At 47.8% G+C, this 26844-nt stretch overlaps 2 protein-coding genes across 7 annotated transcripts; both read right to left on the bottom strand.

Annotated features, from left to right (window-relative positions):
• Positions 1 to 610: 610 nt before the first annotated feature.
• On the bottom strand, positions 611 to 5539 carry DDOST (dolichyl-diphosphooligosaccharide--protein glycosyltransferase non-catalytic subunit). Its single transcript, XM_084495278.1, has 11 exons — positions 5381 to 5539; positions 5154 to 5264; positions 4976 to 5062; positions 4299 to 4402; positions 3809 to 3903; positions 3327 to 3420; positions 2717 to 2865; positions 2290 to 2437; positions 1838 to 1958; positions 1587 to 1693; positions 611 to 1110 (listed from the first exon to the last, which is right to left on the bottom strand). The coding sequence occupies exons 1-11, from the start codon at positions 5514 to 5516 to the stop codon at positions 961 to 963; spliced, it is 1302 nt and encodes a 433-aa protein (XP_084351404.1). The 5' UTR covers positions 5517 to 5539; the 3' UTR covers positions 611 to 960.
• A 341-nt stretch (positions 5540 to 5880) lies between these two features.
• KIF17 (kinesin family member 17) lies at positions 5881 to 26786 on the bottom strand (the record flags this gene model as incomplete). Of its 6 annotated transcripts, XM_084495273.1 has the most annotated exons (15): positions 5881 to 6143; positions 7584 to 7704; positions 8169 to 8236; positions 8971 to 9229; positions 10500 to 10731; positions 13266 to 13390; positions 13519 to 13607; positions 14657 to 14804; positions 15422 to 15519; positions 16581 to 17033; positions 20844 to 21033; positions 23723 to 23824; positions 24852 to 24998; positions 25879 to 25979; positions 26163 to 26276. In XM_084495273.1, the coding sequence occupies 13 exons, from the start codon at positions 24927 to 24929 to the stop codon at positions 5977 to 5979; spliced, it is 2130 nt and encodes a 709-aa protein (XP_084351399.1). In that variant the 3' UTR covers positions 5881 to 5976. The 6 variants fall into 6 exon arrangements, 4 of the variants coding, with proteins under 4 accessions (XP_084351399.1, XP_084351397.1, XP_084351398.1 ...); XM_084495271.1 differs by lacking the exon at positions 25879 to 25979 and having other exon boundaries at positions 26163 to 26786; XM_084495272.1 differs by lacking the exon at positions 25879 to 25979 and having other exon boundaries at positions 8169 to 8233; positions 26163 to 26786.
• Between the last annotated feature and the right edge of the window lie 58 nt (positions 26787 to 26844).

Raw genomic sequence — 26844 nt, 5'->3', positions numbered from 1 at the left:
CCGGGCTGGCTCCCCCGTCCCCAGCACACCCAGGGCTGCCCCAAGCCCTCCCGGGGAGCCCTGTGGGAGCAGGGGGCTGTTGAGATCCCCAGGGTGCCCCCAGCACCGCAGGTTTTCCAGCTGCCGCCTCCCCTGAGAGCCTTCGCGCTGCTCCAACACACCCGCGCCTCCCACCAGGCTGCAGGAGGCTGTGGGGAAAGGCTGCAGGGCTGGTGTTGCCACGCCGGGGTATTTTTCTTCCCCAAGCGGTGAGAAACATGAATGTTAATTTGCTTGTGAGGCTCCCAGGAAGGTAAAGGAAGGGGTGCAGCAGGATGGGGCAGTGCCCTCAGGCAGCAGTGAAACCCCCGCCTGCCCTGCAGGTACACCGCTGCGGGGATGGACTGAGACACACAAGGATGACACGGAGCCCCAGGAACAAAGCAGCAGGCAAGGCGATGCAGCCCGTGGCGTACGTCACCCCCGCTGTACCCGCTGCTTTCTGCACCAGGAGCAGGGTAGGATTCGGCAGCACAGGCAGCGCTCCCCTCCAACCTCCTCCCATGTGCTGACCGTGGGCTTTCCTCATCAGAGAGCCCTGGCTCAGTAATTCACTCACTTCAGTACGCGGTGAGAGGAACAAGACTTTATTTTGAAAATGGAGTTAATCTCAAATCAAAATCATTCCAGCCACAGGGTGGGGCAAACAGAACAGCAGCACTGAGAAACAATCAAGGAGCAACAAGACCTGAGCTGTCACATTTCCGTGTTTGCAAACATTTTGTCAACAAATCCTCTGCAAAAATTTACTTCATTTTCTCTCTTGTTCATCAACCCATATGTAATAATAGTAATTAAAAAAAAAAAAAAGCCCCAAACCAGTCTGGCACCTACCAGTCCTCACACAGTTACTGTAAGGGCCCCGAGTGCTGCCCCTCTCCACACGGTGCCAGGGAAAAGGCTCGTCCTCCCATAGGGAGCTCAATCGGATTTCTCCTTCTCCTTCATGTGCAAGAAGACAATGCTGAACATGAAGAGGCCCACCATCATGGAGAAGGCTCCAGCGTAGTACGGGTAAGCCGAGGGGATGAAACGTTCGTACTGCGTGTGCTGGAGGGGACGCACGGACACCTAGGAGAAAAGGTGGCATTCCTTTCGAGTTTGGCAGGGCCCAGTAACGGATCAAGATAATCCCCTGCATGCACCTCTGACTCCCTGTGCTCCTCAGCACCTGTTAGGTTACTGAAAAGGCAATTGAACTATTTGTTTCTAGGGCTGAACCGCAGCTTTTAGCTGATACCAAAAACATCCTCATGTGCCCCACATATTTTTAAAGCTCCAAATGCTCTACTCTGGAGGAAATACTTGCTCAGTTCAAGCCTGCAAAATGCTAAGGCTCTCTGTACGGGCATTTGCAGCAACTGTACACTTGTCCAAAGAAGGGGTAACCACAATTAGTTTCATGCACAGCTCATTTCCAAACCCCAAAATGCAAATAAAAAAGTCAGAAGTGCTGTAATTCCACGTACATTCAAGTACCTTGCATCTCAATAACAACTTAACGGATATCCCTTTCCTCTTGCATGATTCATTCCCACCGTACTGACCTGGGTAGAGGAGTAGAGGTGGGTATAACCCAGGCGGTTATAATCCACTTTGAACTGGAACACTCCGTAGACATCCGGCAGCTTGAACTGCACGCTGTACTTGCCACCTAAGAAAGAGTCGCAACATTGAACTGACACGAGCAATTGGAAGACAGAAGCTGTGGAAGCCTTCACAGGTCTTCCTGCTACAATGCTGCCATGCCGAGGAGAAAACATCTCAACGTGGGTCTGGAGAGGTGAGGGGAACCTACCGTTTCTCTTCAAGAAAGTCCGCACGAACGGATCGATGCGGACGAACTCCAGCTGGATATCATCTCCGTCAAAGGGGACCCACTTTCCATCAGAAAGCTTTTCAATTACGATGCTGTACTCCTGAAACAAACCCGTACATGAACAGGAGTCAGGAGCGATGCCTGAAAACACACCTGGACCCCAGCAGAAGACTCCAGAAGGGATACAGTCTGAAGTGACCAGGGAGTTCTCCCAGATTTCTTTTTTCCAAAGCTGGTTAGGTAAGTTATCCCTCTGGGAAACACAGTCTAGGGATCAGTAATCAAAGCAGCTCTCGCTAGTCAGAGAGTAAGCAAATATCTATGTTACAGCAGTAGGAAAAGGGATCCAACTACACTTTTCAGCTCCTGGTTTCTTCCTGCCCACACGACAGGAGCCTGTTCCAAGCAGGCCGCCCTGCACGCAGCCTTACCACAAGATCGGTGACGGTGTAGGCATTAGGAGGTGCAAGTTCCCCCACGCGGTGGTGAGACACGGCTCCAACGCGCAGCACGCCCTCTTCCTTGAACACCCAGCGGGACAAGGCAACAGCCAGCTCGTAATTACCAGTCTGCGAGTACCTAGAGATGAAGGAATGCAAAGAAAGTATGGCAGCCACTCTAAAAAACACAACACATGCCAAGAAACAAGCTATGAACAGATCTAAAAGCAAGAAAAAGCTATCGTGGGTTAACAGAGAATTATTTTGCAAAGCACTTCATCCCTCAAGGCCAAAGCATTGGATCACACCCTATTTGCATTAAAGCTTTTTGCTGTTTCCCACAGCTGGAAACTTTGTTGCCTGTTGCCTCCAACTCCCCAAATATTCCTTGGGAAGAAATGCCCAGAAGCTAGCACACCTCTTGGAGCCAGGAGTAGCTTTCTGCACAGCAGAATTGAAGAAGGCATCACTGAAGAAATCCAAAGAGCCACTGAAAACAACACGAGCGTTGTTCCTTGCTTGGAGTCCCGCGATCAGAAGGGTGTTCTTCCCAACCGCATGTGGATACTGGAAAGGAGCACATTTAAAAGACATTTAGCCCGTTTAGGAATGAGTAAAGAAGAGCTAGTCAATCTCCAAGTTATCTGATTTCACTATTGCTACAGGTTTGCTTCGAGGTGGAACAGTCTGACCACAGGGAGCATGCTTCACAGCTAAACAGAAGATAAGAAACTGCTCAGAATAACAAGGAATAGGATCCATAGCATTTTATTCCTACCCTCTCTGCCTGGGATGAAGCCCTTTAAAGAGGATATGCTTTGATCTAGGCTGATACTTATTCTAAAGTATTATTCATGCTGGATATTTTGTCACCAACAAAAAGCATGGAGGAAGAAAAATTCACAGGGAGATATTGGGAAGCAGGTGACTTTCAAAGTCACCACAAGAGCTTTCTTCCAAGTTGTTGAAACGTGAGGGATTTGAACAAAGTAGTACAGCCCAGAAGAAGAGAAAGTCAGCGAACATACCTGAGTAATAGGCTTATCTGGGAAAAAGGAGTAAGAGGTAGAAGAGCCGGTCAGGATATCCAGCACCAGTGGGTTGTCAGGATCAGCCACCATCCTTGCAGGAAGAGGGAAAATGAGCAGCATGAACAGCCACGGGAATGTGCAGGCACCAGCTAAGTTGCACAAACCTTCTCACCCTTGGATGTGGTGAGAAAGCTGCAGAAATTGCACCCTTACAGAAACGAGTTACTTTCTCAAGGTATTCAGTCAAGCTTCATTAACTTCTATTAAGAAACATCACCAAGTCAAGATCTAAGCTGCTTGGGAGATTTTCTTTTCATCGTGATTCGAAATCAACACAGATTTCTCACGTTAGAAGTTCACAGCTGGCTAACCCCTGCCCTTTGCTCACACTAACACAAAGATTTTTGTGCTGCTTCCCCAAAAACAGTCACCTTGCCCCAACACCCTTCCCTGTCCACACTCTGTGGCAGGTCACTTACCCAACTCCTCGGAAGAGGATGGGGTTCAGCGTCGTTTTCCCCACGATGGTGGGAGCCTTCAGTAGGTTCTCAGCATCTGCGACTATGAGCGTGTGCTTGGAGGAAATGAGATCTGCATAAATGCACTGCACGGGCAAATGCGTTTTTATGCACCTTCAGTAACTTTCAGGTTTTAGAAAAGCAAGCAACAGCTTCTTTTTTTTGCTTGAAAGTTAACTTTGTTTTTACAGGCAATCAAAACTGAACAGTGTTTGGATTACAGCTGAATTAAAAGGCAGCATGCACACAGCTCTGTGCTATTATGTCAGCGCTCTGACAGCAGCATGACCGGACACTGTTAAACAGCACCACTTATGACTTTCTTAGGAACAAGCTGGGACAGGAGAGAATGGATGGAAGAAAAAAAGGAAAGTAAGAACAGAATATTCATCTCAACTTTTCCGCATATATTCTCATTAACAAAGCCCAGAACAAGCAAATACATGTTTACCTGGCCTGGGTCTGATATATCGTAGTTGTGATGGTCGATAACAGCTGTCCTTTCCTCATCAAATTCTATCCCGCATTCACTGCCCAGCTCTCGCAGTGGATCACCTAAAAGGAGAAAATGGATTCTCTGTTATGCAGCATGCTCTGAAGGTCACAGTGCCAGTCTCAACGCTCAAAATAACAAGTAAATTCAGCTCAAAGTGACACGTTTGGCACTCTACTGGCCAAACCCTGAGCATCACAACCTTTTTCTGCTAAATTCCCATTTAGAATAGGAACAAAGAATGTATTTTTTTTATCCCAAGAACTATCACCATTTCTTCAGAGTACAGACCCTGCTGTTCACCACAAGAAGCTACATGCGTGAAGTACTGTTTAGTTAAATCCCCCTTCCACAGAGCGTAGAAAGTCTTTTCCTTTCCAAGCACGTGTTTCTCCAGCGCATCTGACAAATGCAGAGCTGAAGGACGCTGCCCTACAAGCCTATCAGGTAACACGTTTTTTTTTTCTCATCCTGTTTATTTTTCTGCAGGAGCTCTGGGAAGGATGAATGAACTGCTTGATGGTTGCAAGGCCCACGCAGAGCAGGAACGTGGTACAAGCAGCAGCCAAAACCCGCTGGCTTGCTGCTGACCCCCTCGGCTTGCCGCTCACCCCCTGACCAGGGCTGGCACTTACCGATGTCTGAGCTGGCAGCCACCAGGACGCTGCCGCCGCCGTCGATGAAGGCGGTGATGGTCTCCACGTTGATGTTCCCACCGAAATCTGCAGGGGCACACACCGCAGCTCCGTCACTCCCCCGCTGGCGCCTCAGCCGGCCCCGGGCGCCCCCCCCGAGCGCTGCCCCCGCGCTCACCTTCGATGGACGGCGCGAAGACGATGAGGTTGTCGTAGAGGAACTCCCCGTACTTGATCAGGGACAGCCCGGCGTCGTCCGCGGTGCGGAAGGTGAGCTCGAAGCCCCTGTCTGCGGCCGCCACACGCAGCGCTCAGCCCCGGCCCGGCCGGCAGCGGGCCCTCAGCGCCGCCGCCGCCGCCCCGGCCCCTCCCCGCCGCCGCCCCCAGCCCCGCCGCCGCCCCTACCCGCCAGGCTGCGGAAGAAGAGCGAGTGCGTGTCCCGCAGGCTGCCGTTCTCCAGCAGCACCAGGGTGCGGGGCCCGGCCCCGGCCGCCGCCGCCGCCGCCAGCAGCCACCACAGGCGCGCCGCGGCCGCCGCCATCTTCTCGCCGGCGCCAGGCTCCTCAGGAAGGGGCGGGCCGAGGGCAGGCGGCCAATCGGCTCCGAGCCCGGCGCCGCCGCTGTCCAATCAGCGGCAGACAGCTCCGCGCCGCCGGCCAATCAAGGCGGGGCTCCGGCCCGGCCCGAAGCAGGGACGCGGTGTAAGCTGGGGGGGGGCGGTGAGGGGCTGGGGACGCGGGTTCGAGACCCGGCCCCGCCGCTGCCCCACCCCCCACCCCAGGCTGAGCCCCAGAGCCAGCGAGAGGGGGGCAGGAATCTGAGCAGGAGAGGGGCCAAGGGGCAGGAGGAGAGCAGCAGGGGGACAGGCACAGGGCTGCCCGCACCGCACAGACACACTCGGCAGCCCCAAGCCAACGCTGTCCGTGTTGGGGTGGAATTACAGCGCTGGGCCCCGCGCAGCTCCCCCAGCCCCACAGTCCCCCCGCGCCCCGGCCCCGCAGTCAGGAGGCGTCGCTGCCCACACCGCCTTTGCCCCTTTTCCGCGTGGTTCTGGAGGCTGGTGGTGTGAAGTCGAGCGATTCGAGGCGGAACGGACGGGGCTGGGGCAGCAGCGTGGCAGTGGCGCTGGTCAAAGCGGCGTTCAGCCCCGAGGGAGCAGTGGGCTGAGCTGGAAAGGAGAGAAACATGGGCAAAAAAGAATCACAGAATTTCTAGGTTGGAAGAGACCTCAAGATCATCGAGTCCAACCTCTGACCTAACGCTAACAGTCCCCACTAAACCATATCCCTAAGCTCTACGTCTAAACGTCTTTTAAAGACTTCCAGGGATGGTGACCCCACCACTTCCCTGTTCCAATGTCTAACAACCCTTTTGGTAAAGAAGTTCTTCCTAACATCCAACCTAAAACTCCCCTGGTGCAACTTAAGCCCATTCCCCCTCGTCCTGTCACCAGGCACGTGGGAGAACAGACCAACCCCCACCTCACTACAGCCTCCCCTGAGGTACCTACAGAGAGCGATAAGGTCGCCCCTGAGCCTCCTCTTCTCCAGGCTGAACAAGCCCAGCTCCCTCAGCTGCTCCTTGTAGGACTTGTTCTCCAGGCCCCTCACCAGCTTCGTCGCCCTTCTCTGCACCCGCTCAAGCACCTCGATGTCCTTCTTGTAGCGAGGGGCCCAAAACTGAACACAGTACTTGAGGTGCGGCCTCACCAGAGCCGAGTACAGGGGGACAATCACCTCCCTAGCCCTGCTGGTCACACTGTTTCTTATGCAAGCCAGGATGTTGTTGGCCTTCTTGGCCACCTGAGCACACTGCTGGCTCATATTCAGCCGACTAGGGCAGTAATGCTGTTCAAGGCTGTTTAAGGAAAAGTGGGACCTGGTGTGTGATAGTAGTGGTTGGGGGACGGTTGGACCACAGGAGCTTGGAGGTCTTTTCCAACCGTAACAATTCTATGAGCCTGTTTATTCCCAGCAATGTTCTCCACATCCTCATCAATGTGCTCCAGGCAGATTTCCCAAGGGCAGAGGGAGCCAAGCAGGTGCTCTCTGCTCTCGGAAGCTGCCATCACACATATGATCCGGGAGTGGATTTGGTTCTGCCACAGAGATTGTCTGAGACCAGCACAGGGCCAACAAATCCATCTCCCAGCCCTGTTCTTTTCCACGTGCTACTTTTTGTCCTGTGTAGCCACTGCCCAGGGGTAAAACACTTTACATCTCATGCTGGCTGACAACACCTATTTTGTGCGTAGATGCAGCAACACTCTGGGGTTCTGCAGCTATTTTAAAACTATTAATGAAATTAACATTTTTAATTAAAAACAGGAACAGACCTCATTCTGCAAGAAATTTCCTGTTAAGTTCAAGGGATCCGTATGTATCACTAACCAAGTTTTTGAATGCTCCTATTTAATTATCCCTACACCAATTTTCACCATGTCCATCACACTTGTGACTTAAGACTACGTCCATAGCAATCTGTAGGAGAATGCTGCAGGCTTGGGATAGTGCTCTCAAGAGAATTAGCACCCCATGAAGTTTATTCCTGGAAAAACAATATGAATGCCCACAATATATCAGACAAAAGACCACAAAGATGTGTTTACCTCGGTTCTTCATTGGATCAGTGTTAAGAATCTGGCTGGCTCGCTTGGATCGGAAGTAATTGCTGGCAATACTCTCACTCTCGCTCCTGTTCAGCATCAGCTTGTAGCGGTCTTCCTCTTGCTGCAATCAGAAAGCACTGTCAGCAGCGCTGTACTCTGTACCAGCCCTTAGGTACACAGGTATCCTGGGTTAAGGCTTAGAAATACCACAAACTACAGTAAATTGGATAAAAAAGCAAGCTCCTGGGCAGAATGACACGGTGAAACGCACATACCAGCTACATGGTCAAGCCTGGTTTGGGCAAAGCTGTGAGTGATGCAAAGTTAAAGCAATAAAAGCAATTCTGCTACCAGACCAGGAGGTGAACTGCCCAAAATGAACAATTTCTTGTCTGAGAACAAGGTCAGCTCTTGCCTGACACGCGTCTTCAAGGGTCCTTTGCTAAACCTGCTGGCTGACACCAGCTGTGAGCACGTGCCTGGGCAGTCACCTAACTCTGCCCACAGCACACAAACCATGGCCATGTCTCATGGTGATGTCTGAGCAGGACTTTTCAGGGCCTCAGGAGGAGAAATACAGCTTACCGTTGGTTCTCCACTCTCAGCTGAAGGGCTCTTTCTGGCAGATTTAGACTGTGGCAGTGTTGGAACTGCTATGAGAAAAGCACAGCATTAAAGGGCTGTCATCTCTAAAACAATTACGCACTCCCTGATCCCCACCACTGCTCAAATCACTGATAATTAGGATAACAGATGCCTGGAGGAGCCGTACAGTGATTCATCTCCAGTGAGTGGTTTAGGATATGGATCAGCTAAAGCAGTTGCACATGGTTCAACAGCTCTTGTCTTGCAGGAATGGCAATGCATCTCCAAGGCTGAGGCAACTCATACCTTGGAATTACACAAAGAAGCTGAATTCTAATTCTCAGTCAACTAAATGCTGCTGTGAAGCTTCAGGAAAGTCGTCTTACTTTAGCTTCTAAAGGTTTGAAACAGGCCCTGTAGTATCACCCTTGTAGGACGTATTCATTAATGTGAAGTGTTTTCAGATCCTAGGAGGAACAGCTTTAAAAAGGGCATCTTACTTGTTTAAACACTAGTTGTGATTTCACTCTGCCCAGAAGGCATGCAGAGGACTGCGCTATCGAACACAGGCAGCTTAGTGGGGAGCCCTGTGCCTGCTTCCCAACCCATATCACCTACTCAGCACAAATATTTGTGCAGACCTAGAAACAGGCAGCTGTGTCCTCACTAAATTATCCCTAGAAAGCCTCAGCTATACGTGGAAAGTTTTACATGTGAGTGCAGTCCAAACACCATGTATCAACGTGCTAGTGAGCTCAGAAGAAGCTACATGGTGGCAGTACGATCCAGACGCTCCTCTTACCCGCGGGCAGGTGGGTTTTTTGAATGACAAGCTCTGGAATTTTCCAGCAGCCAGCCTCCTCATCCCAGACAGACTCATGCTTAATCTTCTCCAGATTGCTGTAGTTGCAGTCACGCCGGATGAGGGACTGCACCTGATCCAGCAGCTGCTGGAAGAGCATGGAGTCTCGCTCCAGCCGGCGGATGGTGTTGAGGTAATCGATCTTCTCCAGCTCAAACTCTGACTGCAGATCTTTGATCTCGGTCTCAGCAGCCTGCAGCTGTGTCATAAAAGCAAAATGGCGAGTTGGGGTTATGACAGAGAGAGGACCGTGGGTTACTGCGAGCAGAAACATTTGTTAGGCGCAGAGATGGAAATCAGTCAGAAGGTTTACTCAGAAGGCAAATAAGAGGGAGGTGACAATGCTACATGAAAATGAACAGCTTGGCGAAAGCGGATCAACAACTTCTACTTTCACCGTCCCTTTACACAAGAATGAGGAAGTGCTTACAGAAAAGCAATGGTGGGAAAACAAAAATGCCACAAGGATTCTGTGATCTGGATTTACGCTCGACTGAAGCCAGAAATTTAACAAAATTCAAAAGATAAAACAGTTAATAAGCACTTACTGCTACCTCCCACTCTTAAAAACAAAAGTTTCATCAGTGTTTGGAAAGCTTTTTAATTTATAATTAAGAATTAGGATGAGATTTATCTGGAGAGATCATTCCACATCTGTTTTAATGGAAGACTTGTCACATCATCCTATAAATTACTGAGTCTTCAAATAGTCTTAAAATTAAACTCACAGGTATATTCCGTGTCCTGTGCTAATAAAGTTGTGGGTGTTTCTAGCTTGGATGAAAAGGGTGGCATTTTACTTCGATAACCTAAATACATCAAATTCTTCACGTGCAGATTTCTGGCTGCATATACACACATTTTTTGAAGCTCCTCCAAGTCTGCTTTATACCATCAGAGCAAAACTTATTTTCAAGCATGCCTAATATTTAAGGGCATTGCTTTTATATATATAAATATAATATTTGCATGTTTGTTTGTTTGTTGTTTTCCTAGAGAACTTCTCACACTGTAATTTCTTGGGTGATGAGAACTGGTGCTGCTGAGGATGTAGCAAGCTGTGCAATAGGCTGCATAGGTCAGCAGAGGGAGTTGCATCCTCTCCCGTGAACAGACATGTTCCTCTGAGCAGCGTGTTACACAATAGAGAGACCAGATTTTAAAGCCCTCGGGTAGGGATTTGAGAAGTCGTGGAACAGCTCAGTGAGGGCAGTTCCATCCAACATTTCATAAAAATGCATGCAAGCATTGTAAGTACTAATGCAGACAGATGAAATATTACACAGCTGGACTCATTCTGTAAACATTAGCATTAAAAAAAAAAAAAAAAAAAAAAGGGTAAGCAGAGGAGGAAAGATGGATGCGGATGCATTGAACTAAGAGGTAAAAAAGCCATCCTGAGATTAACTCCACTGGATGCTCCCTAAATCTTAAACAGGGATAACAAGGAGCAGCTTTTGCAGGCTCACCTTTTTCTGCATTTTCTCCAGAAGTTTGCTCTTGACTCGAACCTCCTCCTGGATGGAGTCGTAGACATTAAGCAGAACCCAGTCGCTGCTGTCCTCATCAGATTTCTGCAGCGCAGTCACTAGCTGCATTCTCCGCTCATCTGCATACTTTTTCCGGCGTTTATGCTTTTCCTTGAGGTCCTTGTTTTTAGCCTGTTCCCCCCCTACCACCTGTTGCTCTAGCATCTGCAGCCTGGGAAAGGCAAATGCTTCTCTTAGCTGAGCAGTATTGAGAAACATTTGTGTAGCTGTGAAGGATGCTCTTCCTTACCTGAATGACACTTGAGACCATGCAATACAGATATACTGACTTCTGCAGAGATTTGCTGCCCTGAGTAATCATGGCAAATTCCACTTTTAATAACAGTTTCCATCATATATACTCATATGGAGTTTCTAGTGACAGAAACACAGGTTATTCTGATCACCTTTGTCATCATGTGAGACTGAAAATCTGTATCTACACTCAAAGAAAAAAAAGTTTCATGGAATTTATCATTCAGTTATTATTTCTTGTTTTGAAAGTCTCTCAAAGCATACACAGAGGGTGCCAAAATGATGAAAATGTATTTTAAATGGTGAAAAGTGAAGTGGCATGGCTACAAGCCATACCACAATTTTTCTTGGGACAATATTAGCCAGAGTTAATGGCATGGGTTACCTCAGCATCACTGCCTGGGTGCAAACACAAAATGATTGGCTTCAAATAAGGGCTCACATCCACACTGCATGGCCCCATACACTCTAGCACGGGTATAAAGAAAGCCCTAGAGAGTCAGGGCTCCCCTGTGTTCTTACAGCACCATCCAAGTAGGCCCTTGTACCTCATGCCAGGAGCACAAGGGGATTTGTAAGTAGTCTGAGGTACAGTGAAACACTGCACAGCATCATCTAAACAGTGCTGTTCTCTTTAAAAGCAGTCTGGGAGCACGCCGCCACTCTTTACTGTGCTTTGTTCCACCTTTTAAGGGCAACAGTGATTTAGTCCCACTGATCTGCCCAGAAGGCAGATATGTATCTGACAAAGTTCTGAAACCAAGAGTCCTTCTAATGCCTGGCTGCGGTGAGGAATTCAGATCCCAGGCAGGTTGCCCCTCAAACCACTGCACTGATGCTGCGAACAACACTAGGCACCATTTTCCCTGATGTGGCTCATACCTGTTCAGACAGGGCACACTGTGCTCCAGAACTGGTCTCTTTGTCTGCACTGGGATCTGCAGCAGAGCAAATAGCTCAGGTTTGCCAGCACTGGCTCAAATCAGAGAAAATCCCACTACTGATAAAAGCTCCACTGATAATAGCCTCTTAATTATCTTCAAACCCATCCAAAAGGGCTCATTCTCCGCCAGAGATGACCTACTACTCTACTCCACTGCACTTGCCAAGTAGCCTTCAGTTTCATTTGCTTAATGCAGGACTGAATCCTGCTCTGCTGGGTATCAGAGAGCTCACAACCATCCTGATGCGTAAAGCTTTTAAAAGGCACCTTTGAAAGTCCCATACCTGTGGAATCAAACCCTCATGCCTAACCTGCAGAGAACTTTTGATTTTAACAATGTAGTTGGGAGAGTATTTTTATCTTGTTTATCACAAAAAGGAAAACTGCAAAAGGATTTGATATATAGTCAAAACAATTGGTTTCTTTTGAGCTATCTCCATTAGAAAGAGACAGAATTGCCCACAAATTACAAACAATGTTATTTTAGATTTCTTAATAGCTCCTTCTTCAGCTGGGAGAGGCCCAGAGGAGCAAGCATGTGTCACAGGAGCTCACAGTGAAACTAAAAGACTTAGTTAAAAAAACAGAATTTTTCAGAATCAAACTTCACCATGCACATTATATTTTATGCAACAGAGCAAAACATAGAAATCAGCAGGATTTCTGAAACAGCCCTAAGCCCTCATTTTGTCTCAGTATGCTGGGTTGTACTCTGACTAAATGAATCCTCTCAAGGCAGCTTTCACCTGGAGGAAAACCTTCAAGACAGGATGCACCTGAGATTGGCCAAGCACAAGACTTGACGCTGCACTCCTCACGTCTCAGTCATCAGGTCCAGGCCCTGAGTCTAACACTGCCCCTAAAATTTGGTTCTTGGATAATTTTGATGCCAATTCTGGCTCAAGTCTTGCAAACATTGTCAGATGCATGAGGCAAAAGTGATCTCAGTGACATTGAAGAGTCACAGAGGATGTAATCACATCCATCCAGATGCACAGCGAATAGCAGGAAGACCTGCTACCATACATACACTAATATTACAACATTTAGAAAATGCTCTTCCAGAACATTTTTCCAAGAGGAAAAGGAGGCAACCTTTAAGTTCTTTGGGCATTTAAGCTCTGTCAGTAACAGCCAGGCTCAACTTTATAAACTATACCTGCAAAAAGCCAAAGAAGGAAAGATTTCCCTGTCTAAAGATCTAGGCAGGATTTGTTATCCAAAAAGCACATTCACTTTCTTCCACTGACACCGACTTCTCTAGATTTTTCTCAAAATTCTGGCATTTGGCATCAGAGTAGCATAGCTAACAGCTATTTACCCGTCCAAACAGGACAAAAGATAATTTTGGAATAAGGACTATACATCTGCCTAGATTTGTGCTGTGTGGATCACACTGCTAAAGCTCAACAGTTGTACTACCATGCAAGAACAGGATTGCTTCTTGCCTGTGTGAGCTAATGTGCGATGCACAGGAGGCAGTTAGCAGCAGCAGCACAGTCACTGACCTGGCAAGCACCTGCTGCTGGTCTACAGGCACTGAAATCCCCTCCATGGTGACAGCCACCTCTGCTCCAGCACTCCCCCTGCTCACACCACCAGTGTCTTGGACAGTCTGAGGTGCTGCTGCATCCTGAGGACAAGAGGAAATGAAAGGCTGCAGCTCTGAAAACATGCAGCACGAATACTGGGAGAGACGAGGCGTGACACTACCCACTTGGGCATATTCAGCCCAGGAGGGAGAAATGGTCTGAAGGGTACCTTGACTGATACTGGTTCTTCATCCACTGCAGCAACAGAGTCTTCAGGCAAAGCTGTCTCATCAGGAGCAGTTTCAGTCCTCATAGCAACTGAAGAATAAAAGAGCAAATACCCACAATTTAAGTAAACGATGAGCTCTGCACAGAGTATAAACCTGTGAAAACATCACATAAAATCTTCCCCAAAAGCCAAAAGCTGTCTGTCTGGGAGGAAAAGTCTGTTACTTACCTTCTTATGCCGTTGGTCAGAAAAAGCCAGAGACCCAGAGGGTCAGCTGAAGAATACAGATTTACAGGGCTGGGAGAGCCTGGATCCTCATGTTCACATGAAAATCTATTTCAGAGGCCTGGAAGGCGCACACTTGTAATCAGAGGGGAAAAAATTAACCTCTCACCTTAGAAAGTGATAGCATCAAAAATTAATATAGGTTCTAGAATTAATATTGGGTAATAGGTGCTGCGTAAGCATGTTACAAAACATGCTCTGAGGCACTGCAGAAGTATAAATGAAAAGCAATAATGAAGAGGATAGCTGGCAACAACTTAAAGGTGTGTGACAGGAATACCTGCCCTCCAGCAAAGTGATGGTGTTGATAATCCACCAGGAGACCAAGAGCTGCGTCAAATTTGTATGCGATGGAAGATACTGCTGCAGCCACCCTCATCTTGGGCATGTGAGTTGTGGGAAGCCAATTGGATCAAAACAGAGTGCTGCCTGCTGAGACCAGTCATCTCTGCAGCGCAAACCTCTGTTCTAACGGAACGCTGCTCTAAGGCAGAGAAAACTCACAGCTACGTGGGCAAAATTGCATTCTGTTGCCTCAAGGCTTACAGGGTAGGGCCAGGCTGGTCCTGACATGGAAAAGAGGTCAGGGGAGGAGGGAAGAGGACAAACTGGGACAGAGAGTCTTATGAATGGCCCTGGAGGCAGAGTTATTGCTCCTGCTGTTGGTAAGGGAGGGGTAGAGCAGAGGCTGCTGCTGCTGCCAGGCAGCACTTGCTGCAGTAGCAGTCACTGCCACTTCAGAGTGGCAGACTTTGCAAGAAACTGTTTCAGCTCTTGCCCAAAGCCCAGTGTATGAACAGCATCAAGGAATTTTCAGCCTGTGCTGTGCACCCTCCACCTTCCTCATCCACACCTGCTTCCTTCCTGAGGTTCTCCTCGAGAGCAGACAGCTTGAGATCATAGCAATTCCTCAGGTTACTGATGTCCTCTTCGAGGCGGGCACGAGACTCCTGCTCTGCCTCATAGCTGGCCTTTAGCTGGGCCAACTTCTCCTCGTACTCCTGAAAGGCACAGCAGAGCCTGATGCAACAGTGCTGCTCCTGACTGTACAGGAGGTCACATCTTACATTCACCCCAGTAAAACTTTTTTATTCTTCACATTTTTCCGTAACTTACGTCAACACAGTACTGATGAAAGGTGACTAATTAGCCCTAGAAACTGCTCTCTTAGGCAGATGTGATACCCTGGAGGAGTTTTGTAACAAGTAAGAAGAAAGTTTATTTAACTCCTCGTTCTTCCTCATGGCTCTGTCTCCCTTCTTTATCTTCATCCTTCTACTGTTCCCAATGTCTTTGTGTACCACTTTTCTTCCTCCTCTTACAGAACAAATCTAAGTGTCACACGTAATTTCCCCTTTTTGTTATGTGTACTTCAAAACATCTTGGGAACCTCCACCTCTCTGGAGACGAACTGGAGTGAGTAATACTGAAAGAAATGCTATTGTAAATAAGGCCTCCAACAACGTATGTTCTGGCCATAGGAAAAGGCCCAAGACCAACAAATATGATGAGAAGTATACTGGAAAGGCTGAACCACACACCCCTACATTATATTATAAAAATATTACAAAATCCCACAAGCTTCAAAGACACTAGGCCATAGCCCCTTCTGACTTACTTCTCTGATCAGCTGCTTCTCTGCTTCAACATCTAGCTGGGGTTTGAGGGGGTGAGCTGGCTTCACTTCCAAGTGAGCAGTCTCGGCAGGTAGAAGGCCTGTGAAGCAAAGCAGAAATAAACATCACACACAATTATTGGGTGGGATTGTCTTCAGAATGCTTGGAAACAGAACAAAGAACCTGGCTACAAGCAAAGAATATCTCAATCCGCGTGCTCCTTTAAACTGCACTCATGTGCCAGCATCTGTGCTGATAAAACGCCTACTGGCATGGGACTCCAAAGATGTGGGGAGAGGAGTCAGCACTGAGCAGAGGGGGAGAGGTTTAAGCTTTGGGTATATGAAAGCAAATATAAATTTAATCTCTGTCACAGAGTAACAGAAGACCTGTTTCCAGGGCTATGCTAACAGATTTGGAAGATAAAATAAGCTGGGAAAGAGATAAGAAGGCAAGGAAATTGCCTCCTTTCTTCACAGCTGTTTTTGAAAAGTGGTAGAAAAGGGAAGAAAAAAATATTACTGCCTTATTCTTCTGATAAAAATTATCCTTTTTAGGGTACAATTCTCAGAAGGTGATCAGGTCCCTAAACACTGCTCTCACCCATTTATTCCCGTGTTTGCTATTCCTACTTCAGAGCAAAGAGTGGGTCTGCTGAGGCTGGGCTGAATCGTCAAAGAGAGGACAAGGCATTCTGTAAGCAATACTGCTGGAAAAGCAAAACTTTCCTTGTAGCATCAAAAAATCCATGGTTTAGAAGAACAGGGGCTGAATGCTATAAAGAATTTTACACTACTATTTCTTTATCATCTTTGTTCTGCCAGCTGAAACCACTCTGAGACTGACCAAATTCTAGCCAGAATGACCAAGAAGAATCGAGGATTGGAATCACATCAGCTTTTTTTTTTTTTTTTTTTTTTTTTAAACAAAATTTGTTGTTCTTGAAAGCTAGAGAAAACACTAGTGAATTCAGATGCTCTTTACCAGTAGAATAAGGTCAGTTTGGCAACAGTAAAGAAAAAGCACATTACTAGAATGGAAACCCTTTCCTGCAACAGGTGAGGGGAAGGTTTAGGCAAAATCTGGTGAGCATTGTATGTGGAAAAAGCACATTTTTTTTTGGTCAAAGATAAACCTTTGGAGCCACCAGGGCTCTCCTACCTGGCAAGTTATTCGCGTTCATCTGTTCAGCTAGAATGGCCTTCAGTTTCTTAATCTCCTCCTGATATTCCCTCAGCAGAGCATCTTTGGGGTCCTCATTGATAGAGGGCTTGTTCTTGATGTTTTTTGCTCGATTAGCATAGCGCAGAGTACTGAGGCTTTCGTCATAGTTGTTATCAGCTGGAGATAAGCATGCTATCATCAGGGTTTTGGTATTCCCTCCAAGGGAGTCTTGCAGCAGCCTGGTCAGCTTTGAGTCGCGGTAGGGGATGTGTTTGCACCTGCCGTCGACCAGGGCTGAGATGACATTGCCCAGAGCAGAGAGGGATAGGTTGATTTTGGTGGCCTCTTTGAGCCGCTCCCCTGTGGCTCCAGTTTTTGACTGTCTTTCACTTCCTGCCAGATCCACTAAATTGAGTTTTGCAGCCCTAAGGTGGTCTTGCCCTCTCTCATCTGCAAGAAAATAATTCTGGGTTAGGCTCATCTCAAGAAGCAGCAACCTGGTAGTTAAGAACAAGAACTTTGGCATTACATTTCAGTTCGAGCCCTGTTCTTTGTCTGCATTTGGGCCCTAATTCCTTTAAGTAAATACCTGCTTAATCTTAGAACTACGTGTTTTAGTGCTTTCCTGAACAAGACCCTGCATGGTAAAAATTCCTAACTGTTCTTACGATCCCAGTGAGCTCTGAACACACACACACACACACACACACACACACACACACACACACACACACACACACACACACTCTCTCTCTCTCTCTCTCTCCACATATTTCCACAGAAGCTGAGTGTTTAGAATTTCACGCAAAGCCCTCAGCAAGTAACAAGATCAGACCGTGACTTTATACAACTTCTTTTCTCCCCAGATCGCATCATGCAATTAAACAATGCCTGAGCACTGGAAAAAAAAGAAGGGAGGAAGCATGAAATGAGAACAGGAGTCAGTGGGAAGCAGCTGGAGTAAGGCTGGATAGAGGGCACAGGCAAAAGAGCAGGCTATCTGAACACCTACGTGACGTGGAGAGGAGGAAGGCAGAAAGGTTAACGTTGCAGACCACCATGGAAAGGCTGGAGTAACCACTATGGTGGGAAACAGTTTCTCCATGAATTCCCAAACAAGAGCATTTCAAGGCTGGAATCCAACCTACCCTAATCAATGGATATATTCAAGAAGTTTCTTGCTGTGCTTCAGAAGAACAAGTACATTCTTCCTAAGCACCCAAATACCACCGGGGACAGCCACCTGGCTTTCTGTCCCGAGACAGCCCAATCGCTCAGGAAGCCCAGCAGCTCTCCCCCTCGCCCATGGAGCAGCGCGGTGACTCAGCACACAAGCATGCTCAGCGGCATCTGTTCCTCCTCAACAAATGACGTTCTCAGTGAGAAAGTAAAATGAAGGAACACAGGCAAGAAACAGAACTCCCAGACATCAGGCTTGAGCTCGGCCCTAACCACCTGGATGAGGAGCCAGACCTCGGACCTCAGTGAGTGAGGAGTCCGACACAGTGAACTGGTGCCATTCCCATCGTACCACGTAAGGATAATAGGAGACGTGAGCTGAAGTTCACAGCCAGCTCCCCAGCTACCTAGAAGCACACCTCATGCATGTGGTGTCTGCTTCCTTGATCTGAATTTTGAGGCACAATTAACATGATGACACAAATCTGTGACTAAGAGAGAGTGGGTCCAGTTGCTTTAGAAACCCTTCAATTTCTCTGGCTACTTAATTTTCCCTGGTTCATTAAGAGTTTTTATGAGTAAAGAAACACTTCTCCAAAACACAGATTGCTCTCCAAAGCACAGGACCACACTCTTGAATGTCCATGCCCCAGTCATTCCTCATAATTGCAACCCAAGTTCAAGGGAAGAGTGTCTTCAATGCTCCAAGAACAAATTCCCACCAGAACCCAAGGTTTTAACAGTCTGACCTTTTCCAGACAGACTTCTACAAAACCTAACCTTGAATTTAGTTTGAGTTAAACTTCATGAATGCGGAGAACTCCTAAATGTGAATAATGAATAATCTGATGCATGGGGGAAAGTTAAGAATTTTACAGTAAGCATAAAAAAGAAAATAAAATTGATTGCCCAAGGATACTTCACTAGTTACAGCAATAGGCTGTTAACTGCACAACCTACTATTTGCAGCAGAGCGTTGTTTCACTCCAGATCTTTGTGCCATGTCAAGACATAGGAAAACTAAAACTAAAAAAAAAAAAAAAAAAAAAGAAGAAACACAAAACAACAGATAGAGCTTAAACAGAGCACCCTCTCACCATTCTTTCTGAGCACCAGGGTAAGTGGACAGTCATAAAAAACATGTTTTCTAACTCTTTCCTTCCCTCTCCCAGTTTATATAAACACTGTCAGGCAATTAAAAAGTTGTTTTGGTTCCTGCCAGTCCTTTTACCCAAGAAGGCTGTTTGTTTCAACCAGGGAGCTTAGTGGTTTAGTATCCATGGGGTAACGAGGTCTCCAGACTATTGCTGAAATGCCTGCAGCAGCCTGAAAGCCTCCCGTCTAATTCTCGCACAACCCGTCAGCCACTTCTGTGGCAGAAGAACTAAACCGCCTTCCTGTTAACAAATCAATCCCTAAGCCCAATGTAAAGAAATAAAACATCTGCCACACCACTGTAAAATCAGATAGTAACTTGCATATTTCATGCTTCCACAGCCAGAGCCTGGTGTTTGCCTTAATCCTGTTTCTGAACTTTCACTTTTTAAGAGTTCACATAACTGTGAGGAGATCCTTTAAAATATTAACTGCCTGAAAACTACAAAATACTGCACGCGTAACTGGAAAATAAGTTTGAACTTGCCCATGCATCTCTTTGAGATGACAATATACCAATGCAGTTAACTATTTCAGCTAGGGATTACAGCAGTAGAACCATCCAGCTGTGGGAGGGTGCAAGAACTGTCAACTCTCTCCTCAAATATTCCAGCTGTCTTCCATTCAACTGCCAAAACTTTGTGCTTCACCACCTCCAGATGATCAGTAACAAATCTTAAGGCAGAAACCGAGGAACTGGGGAAAAGGTAAAAATTGATTTGATTTAAATGCAGACAAGGCAGCACTGTCTCGCCTGTATTCACTTTTAACTACAAATGAAAGCGAGCCGCAGAATTTCCATTTTGATGTCTGATGGCAAGGTGCAGAGGGTGAGGGTCTTGGGACACAATTTAGGCCCAGGGATTACACAGAGCTCTGCCAAGGAGGAGGTGAGACCACAGCCAGACAGCAAAACTGTCCCCCAGCAGGCAAAACCTCTGCACTGCTGTTCTGTTGTGCGTAGCAAGCTTCTAAAGCTTTACAGCAGAGAAATTGTTGCAGAGTAGATTAAGAGCCCTACACCCAACACAAAGGAGTGTAAATATTTCATTTTCCTTGTTAGGATTCAAGTTGGGATTTGATGGACCCAAATAATGCAAGGATTAGCATCCACTGGCTGTGCTAATTGAGAAATCCCAAAAATGCCATACACACCCGTTTGGGTAGATGAAAATGAGGTACTGTCATCAACATCCGGAACTACAACTTAGGAAGGCATTGTGTAACCTTCTCCATGACTGAAAAAGCTGAAGAAAATGCAGTCAAGCTGTTCACAGCCTCAGCTGGGGTCAAGGACCAGAAAGAAATAGGAGCTTAATTCCTTTCTTAGTCCCAAGAGAAAACCTTTCAAGGTCCTTGTCCAGACCCAGCGAGGCAGCTTTATCAGCTAAGGAAATGCCAATGGAAATGAGCTACTTGGGAAAGGAAAATTAGTCACCAAAACATTATTAAGGGACTCTTTTATTCCATCCTTAAACCCAGATTAGCTGTTTGCTTAAAAGATGCGCTCCACGATTAAGCTAAATGAAGGAATCACTGGGTGAAGTGATCTGACTTGCACTCTAAAGAAGGTCAGACAAAAGAGATAATGATACAAGTTTCTCCAGGCTTCACAAAGCATGAGCTCCCAGCCATTGTATGAGCTAGTTTTAGCACCCTTTGCTGGAAATAAAGGTTTTAGAAGATAAAGAAACAGAAGGAGATGAAATATGTTTCCAGCCTGAGCGTAAGATATTCCTCTCCCAAGGGGAATGGAGGAGACAAGATTTTGAATACACAGCCATTTCACTCTGTGAAGCTTGTCAATGTCAGGGCACAATTCTATGGGACCTAAAACCATTTAGGATCTGAATTTTGCTGGGGGATGCCAGGTCAGACTGCACGCTCTGCTAGCCCCAGGCGTGACGCAGGACTTCCAGCACCTACCTACGGTGCAGATTTCCATATGGATGGTGAAGATGGAGTGGGAGCGGGACGAGTCCTTGTTCATGAGGGTGTAACCCACTGCTCGGTTCCTCCAGCCCATCTCCATGATCCGCTCGCACTGGACCACGCTGTGCACAGTGTGCAGAGAAAGCCCCTTCACATACACCCCCTTCTCTGGGTGCTCCTTCAACTGCAAAGAGGGACAAGGCAACACAGGTCACAACATGACACCAGCACCACGAGAAGGGACGCTGGGAGCCACCTGCAAGCTTGCGGGCTACATGCATTTCATGTGTGGAGAAAGAAAAAGAGCCTACATGAAAACCTCAGGGTGGCAAAGACGTTATTGTTAGTTACTGAAAAACACGAGACTAATTTTGAGGGCTGCCATCAGCCTGCTGAGCGTCCATACCTCCTGACACCGTCAGTGGGAGCCAGACGCACGCAGTAGGTGGCCATCCTTGGCATGCCCCATCAGCAGCTGCAATTTCAGCCGGCAGCTGCACTTGGTTGCAACCAAAAAAACTCATATTTCTGAAGCAGGAATGAAACCACACAAAAAGAGGGAACCACCTTTACGGTTCTGCAGCCAAAAGGGATTAATGTTAAGAGGTTGCTGCTTGATTCATTCATCTCCCAGGCCACAAGAAACCCAGCTTCTCTGCACTGAGCTGCCTTCTACCTCCCCTATTATTAAGCTGCATATTTTAAAAAGAACTGAAATGTTTTTCACCTATTATGGCAAAATCTCTAATATACCTTCAGTCACAGGGAGCTTTTTAAAATCAAAGCACAGATTCAATAGTCACAGATATTGTTACCAGTGCTTTACTGAACCCCTCCGCTCTGAGAGGGCGTCTTGTTCTCACTGACAAAATTCCCCAAAATCACACCCATCACGCACAGGCGGACTATAATAATTCTCCAGATTAGTTCATTTTTTAGATGCTTTAAAATCCTATTCAGGCACCTGGATAGAGACAGTGTTAAATACCAAATAACACCTTTTCAGAAATTACTAATCGTGCAGAAGAAAACATACGGCATGTTAATAAATGATTGAAGACTTGAACGATCCATCAAACCTACATAAAAAACACAAAACAATCAAGAGATTCCTGCACTCCCACACTAGCCCCCTCTGAAACTCCCTCCACACTGGGAATTTTAAACAAGCTGAATTCATTTTCAACAGCTATGTTACGCCCCACATCCGCTGAGCTCATAACTACAATTCTATCTTTGTCATGTCAGCTGGGATATCGAGATAGTTGTCATGACTTGGTGTCATGGATGTGATAGATACCACAGTTGGCAGCGTGACCCCCAAAGAGGACCTTTGGGTGATGCACAAGAAGATCACAAGAAGTGATGCAAAAGAACGTGTTTGCTGTAAGAAAATCTGTGCATCATGGAGAAGAACTGGCTGAAACCTGAACTCAACAGGATTTTAGCTGTGTTCCATGTCCACTGTAAAGCCACAACTGCCCAGAACTAAGAACCAGTTACAAAGCCACAGCCTAACAGGTTGTACACCATGACTTTTGACTGTGCTACAGGAGAACCCCACGGCTGGCAGGGCTGCAGCTGCGAGCGCTGCAGAGACCTGAGGGAACACCCAAGCGGGGACATGGCTGTCATTTAACTCCATGGCAGCCTGACCAGGGCATTTTTCTAGCAAAGCTCCATAAGACCTGCTCTTCTCAGGGTTTCATTCCACAGCAGGCAACTGTGAGCCTCAGTGCTTCAGACTCAGCAAAGCCACTGCCATTAAAAGGCAAAGGAACAAACAGAAACAGGATTTTGGAGGAGAATCAGGGGCCAGGCCCCTGGACACAGCAGAAAGCAGTGGGTCAGCGCAGGCCTTCTGTCCCCGCAGGACACGGCTCGATTAATTACTTCGCTCGGCGGAGGCAGCAGCAGCCAGCAGCTGTGATGGGGTTTCCCTGGAAACTGCTCTGCCCAAGTCCTGCCCTCCCGGTGCCAACTGCAGTCGTCATGGAAACGGTGTCAGTGCTGATGCGGAACAAAGGATGGGGATCTGCGCCTCCTGAAACAGCCAGAGCCCCCTTCTCCCTCCTCTCCCCCTGCACCCACACACGAGGCGCGCTTGGAAAGCGAAGCAGGGCGCTGCCCGCCAGGGGATTTGCCTCCCTTAAGGCCAGGAGCCCGTGGAAAATTTGCCCTGCAAGGCGCAGGGAGGCACTTTGGGTCCCTTGGCACCGCAGCGCTTCTGTGCAGCAGATGGTGCTAGTGCCTCGGCTTTCCTCACACGGGCAGGCCTGCAGGGGAGAGTAAATTAGGACATGGGATTTGCAGGTCCCCCCCGGGAATACGTGCAAAGAGATCCGCAAAGCCACCAAGAGGCAAATTTTATAAAAATCAGCCCCTTGATTAGAATTTCAGCGCATTTCCCTTCTTGGGAGCTGCCCTCCTTGCCCATGCATTCCAATGGGGAGCAATATCTGCTCTGCCCTCTCAAAAAGGATCAGCCTTTTTTTGTTTTAAACAGATAATGAGATCATCCACAGCTACGCTGGATCAGATTAAACATTTATAAGGCGCAGAATCCTCCTGCTTTAGAGATAGCCTCCTGCTTTAGAGACGAAGAGGATTAGGAAGAAATTGCCCCATGAGCAGTTTATTCCTTTCTTGTCCTGTAACCATTTTCACACAGCGTCTACTAAGTTCCTTCTGCCACAGAACTTTCACTAAAGTCCCTTAAAATCTCCTCCTGGCTTCCATATTCATCACTATGTTTATACTCTGGCATTCAGCTTCTGACAGAACATTTTCTTGCATTCCTGTGAGGCATATGTGATAACATTTATCTGAGCAAATTAAAGCACATCCTAATTAAGACATTGACTCCACCTCACCTCCAACTTCTGCTTGGTATCAGCTCCTAGAAGGTCTCGTACATCTTCATTGTATATCTCCAGGTAGGAAGCTCTCACCAAGAACTTGGTATTTTCAGCACACTGCACAAAACAGGAACAATTTCAGGAGAAGGTTCTCAACATTAAGGCAACCAGGCAGCCCACATAAATCCTCAGCGCCAGCTGGGTGCCTACCTCCCTTCAGCACCTCATCAAATCTTCCATGGCATTTCATTCCCAGGTGTGACTACTCAACACACTTGCTATAGAGGCTTCCAGACCTTAAACTTCTCAGGTGCGAGTCCATAAAGTCAGCAGAGATGTGGGTGCAGGTCATCTGCCTCTCATCCTAAAGCAGAGGCTTGTGCATGGTCAGTATACCCAAAAGTTTTCTGGCCATAACAATTAGAGAGGACATCTTAGGTGATTTCTCAGAAGCAGACACCTGTTTTGCAGACCCTTGCATTTGGGTGGATTATACATCTGCTGTCCAGTGAAAATAATCAGGCATCTAATGATATGCAGGACTATATTATGATAACCTGTTAGGGTCTATACTGAGATAATTTAAATGCTATACTTGGAGTTAAATTAGCACCACAGCCTTTTCTGTCACCCTGCATAAAAATATCGTGGTATTTTACAGTATCTGAGACTGAAAATTCACAAGAACCAAACCTTACACTGCCCTGACAGCCACGCAACACAATTGTACCGGTAGTGCAACTGAGACGGGGGAGGAAAAGATGCTTCCAGAAGTGAAGAAGCAGATAAATGGTACCACTTCTCTGAGAATCTAAAGTCCCACGTGACCTGGTTCATTCCTGTCCAGCTCTCTGCCTGCTATTCTACCAATGCATTTAGGTTTAAAAACAGTGTTTTGGTTAAAGCACTTAACTGGGATGAAGATTAGAGCACTAGTCATAGCTCTGTGACAACTGTGATTTTGGGAGAAAAGAAGAGCAGAACAGTATGGATATTACTCCTCTACTTTCCAGAAGGGTTGCCAGGATAAATACTTTAATGCCTGTGGCTCAGAGAGTATGACACTACAGAATACGCAAAAACCATCTTTTTAGATACCACACAACGTTACAACAGGATCTCTTTCACATCATTACACACTTACCTGGATGCTCTCAAAAATGTGTTCAAATGCTCTAGGTATAATGCCTTTCTCTGTAGAAGAATCCACAACCCCCTGCATGGTAAATGACTTCCCACTGCCAGTCTGGCCATAGGCGAATATGGTGCCATTGTAACCTTCAGTGACACCCTGGAAATGGAGAAAAGACAACAAATGGCCGTTATCCTTGGCACAACTAGAAATAAGTCGTTCAGATTCTCTCCTGCCTTGTAAAAGGTATTTTAAAGGAAGATCTGGAAGTAAACAAAGCAATGGCTAGGCAACCTGGAGGCGAGTGAAATGCAGCTATCTGAGATGCTTTTTGAAACTGCTGTTGAAGTCTCTCGGGTTCTTGAACAAGAACTTGGTTAGACATGTCAATGAAATGGAAACATGAAAGGGTACAAAACTAGAGCATGAGAAAAATCTTAATAGGCCATCAGAAAATGATAATAAAATGCATTCTATTACCATGTAAGTTGTCAGTTTTCTCTCATAATAGAAACCTTGAAGAAACACAAGTGTTGAAAAAAATGGAAGCATGGCTGACAATGCTTAGACGACCAGAACAGTTTTGACATAGGGCAGAAAATCTTAAGAAATTCAGAGATACAATGAGGATGCTAGCTGACTGTAGGGTAGCCAAAAGGATGGTATCTAGCTTAGTATCCTTTCCTCCTGGAAAGCTGGCTGAACGTAGGCATTGCTTTCATTTGTTCCTATTTCAGAGAACCATGGTAATAACAGAAGATACTTGGAACCTCCATCTTAAAATTACCACTGGCTATTTTATCCCTGGGGTTTCTTCTAACAACACTGGCTGGCTTTTTTTCTTTCTTTTCTTTTTTTTTTTTATTTCCTTTCTTGACTATTTCTTTTGTTACCCTAGCTGGTTGCCATGCTTATGAGTTAACAGGCAACAAACACAATCCCCTTCACTTTGCTGTTGTAAAACAGGCTGAGATTCCCCGTCTTCTCTAAGGGTTCTTGCTAGACAGTCAAAATGTCTCTAAAAGCATCGTGTTTGTACCTGCTGGAAATGGAGACGAGCGCTGCAGTTCTTGGCCAGCTACCATCTCTTGGGCCTGCTCAGGGAGGTTGTCTTTCATACCAACACCTGCCTGAGACAATCTGGAACAATTAAGTGTAATTCTGTTCTCTGTGGCCTGCTGAAAAAGGTTTTTCTTCCCAATTTCACAGCCTGCTGTCGGGTCACTGCTGTCCTCAGCCCTTCCTTTGCGCCCCTGGAAGCGGCGGGGGGGCTTCCACTGAGCGGCCACCTGCCCAGGCACCTCCCGCGGGGTTGCCCCTCACCTCGACGAGCGGGTAGGCGACCTCGTTGTAGATGTGCTCGGTGCCGTGCTCCTGCCGGTACGCCCCGTCGAAGGCGAACTGCTTGGGGGGCTGCCCGGCGGCCGCGGGGTTCCGCAGGGCGCAGCGGCCCCGCGCGCTGTCCACGCTCACCACGGCCGCGCAGCCCAGGGCCCGCTCACGGGCGTTCATGGGCCGGCAGCGCACCACCACCTTCACCGCCTCCATGCGGGCACCGGCACCGGGGAGCCCCCGAGCGGCCCCGGGGGGGGGCAGCGCCGGGAGCGGCCCCGGGGGCAAGGCGGGGGCGGGAGGGGGGCTGCGGGGAGGCGGCCGGCGCGGAGCGGCCCCGACGCGGTTGCCCCGGCAACGGGGCGGTGTCGCCCGAGGCCCCGCCCCCTCCCCACGGGTCACGTGCGGCCGGGGGCGCGCGCGCGCGCGCGGCTGGGAAAGGCGCGAGGGAGTGCGCGGGGCGGGGGCGTGCGGAGCCCTCGGGGTGTGCAAGGGCGCGTGCACGGCGGGGAGGGGCGGGGGTGTGCACTTGTACGCGGGAATGCACGCGAGCGCGCGTGCTGGGATGGCAGGTGCACGCGAGGAGTGCGTGGCGGTGTGCAAGGGCGCGGGCATGCAGCGGCACGGGGGGTGTTTGGGTGTGAGCACGCCCGCACGCAGCAACGCGGTGTGG

The sequence above is a fragment of the Aythya ferina genome, assembly GCF_964211825.1.
Source record: "Aythya ferina genome assembly, chromosome: 21".
Classification (NCBI taxonomy): Eukaryota; Metazoa; Chordata; class Aves; order Anseriformes; family Anatidae; genus Aythya; species Aythya ferina.
Note: the sequence above shows the minus strand (reverse complement) of the source record. Positions and strands in the feature narration are given on the sequence as shown.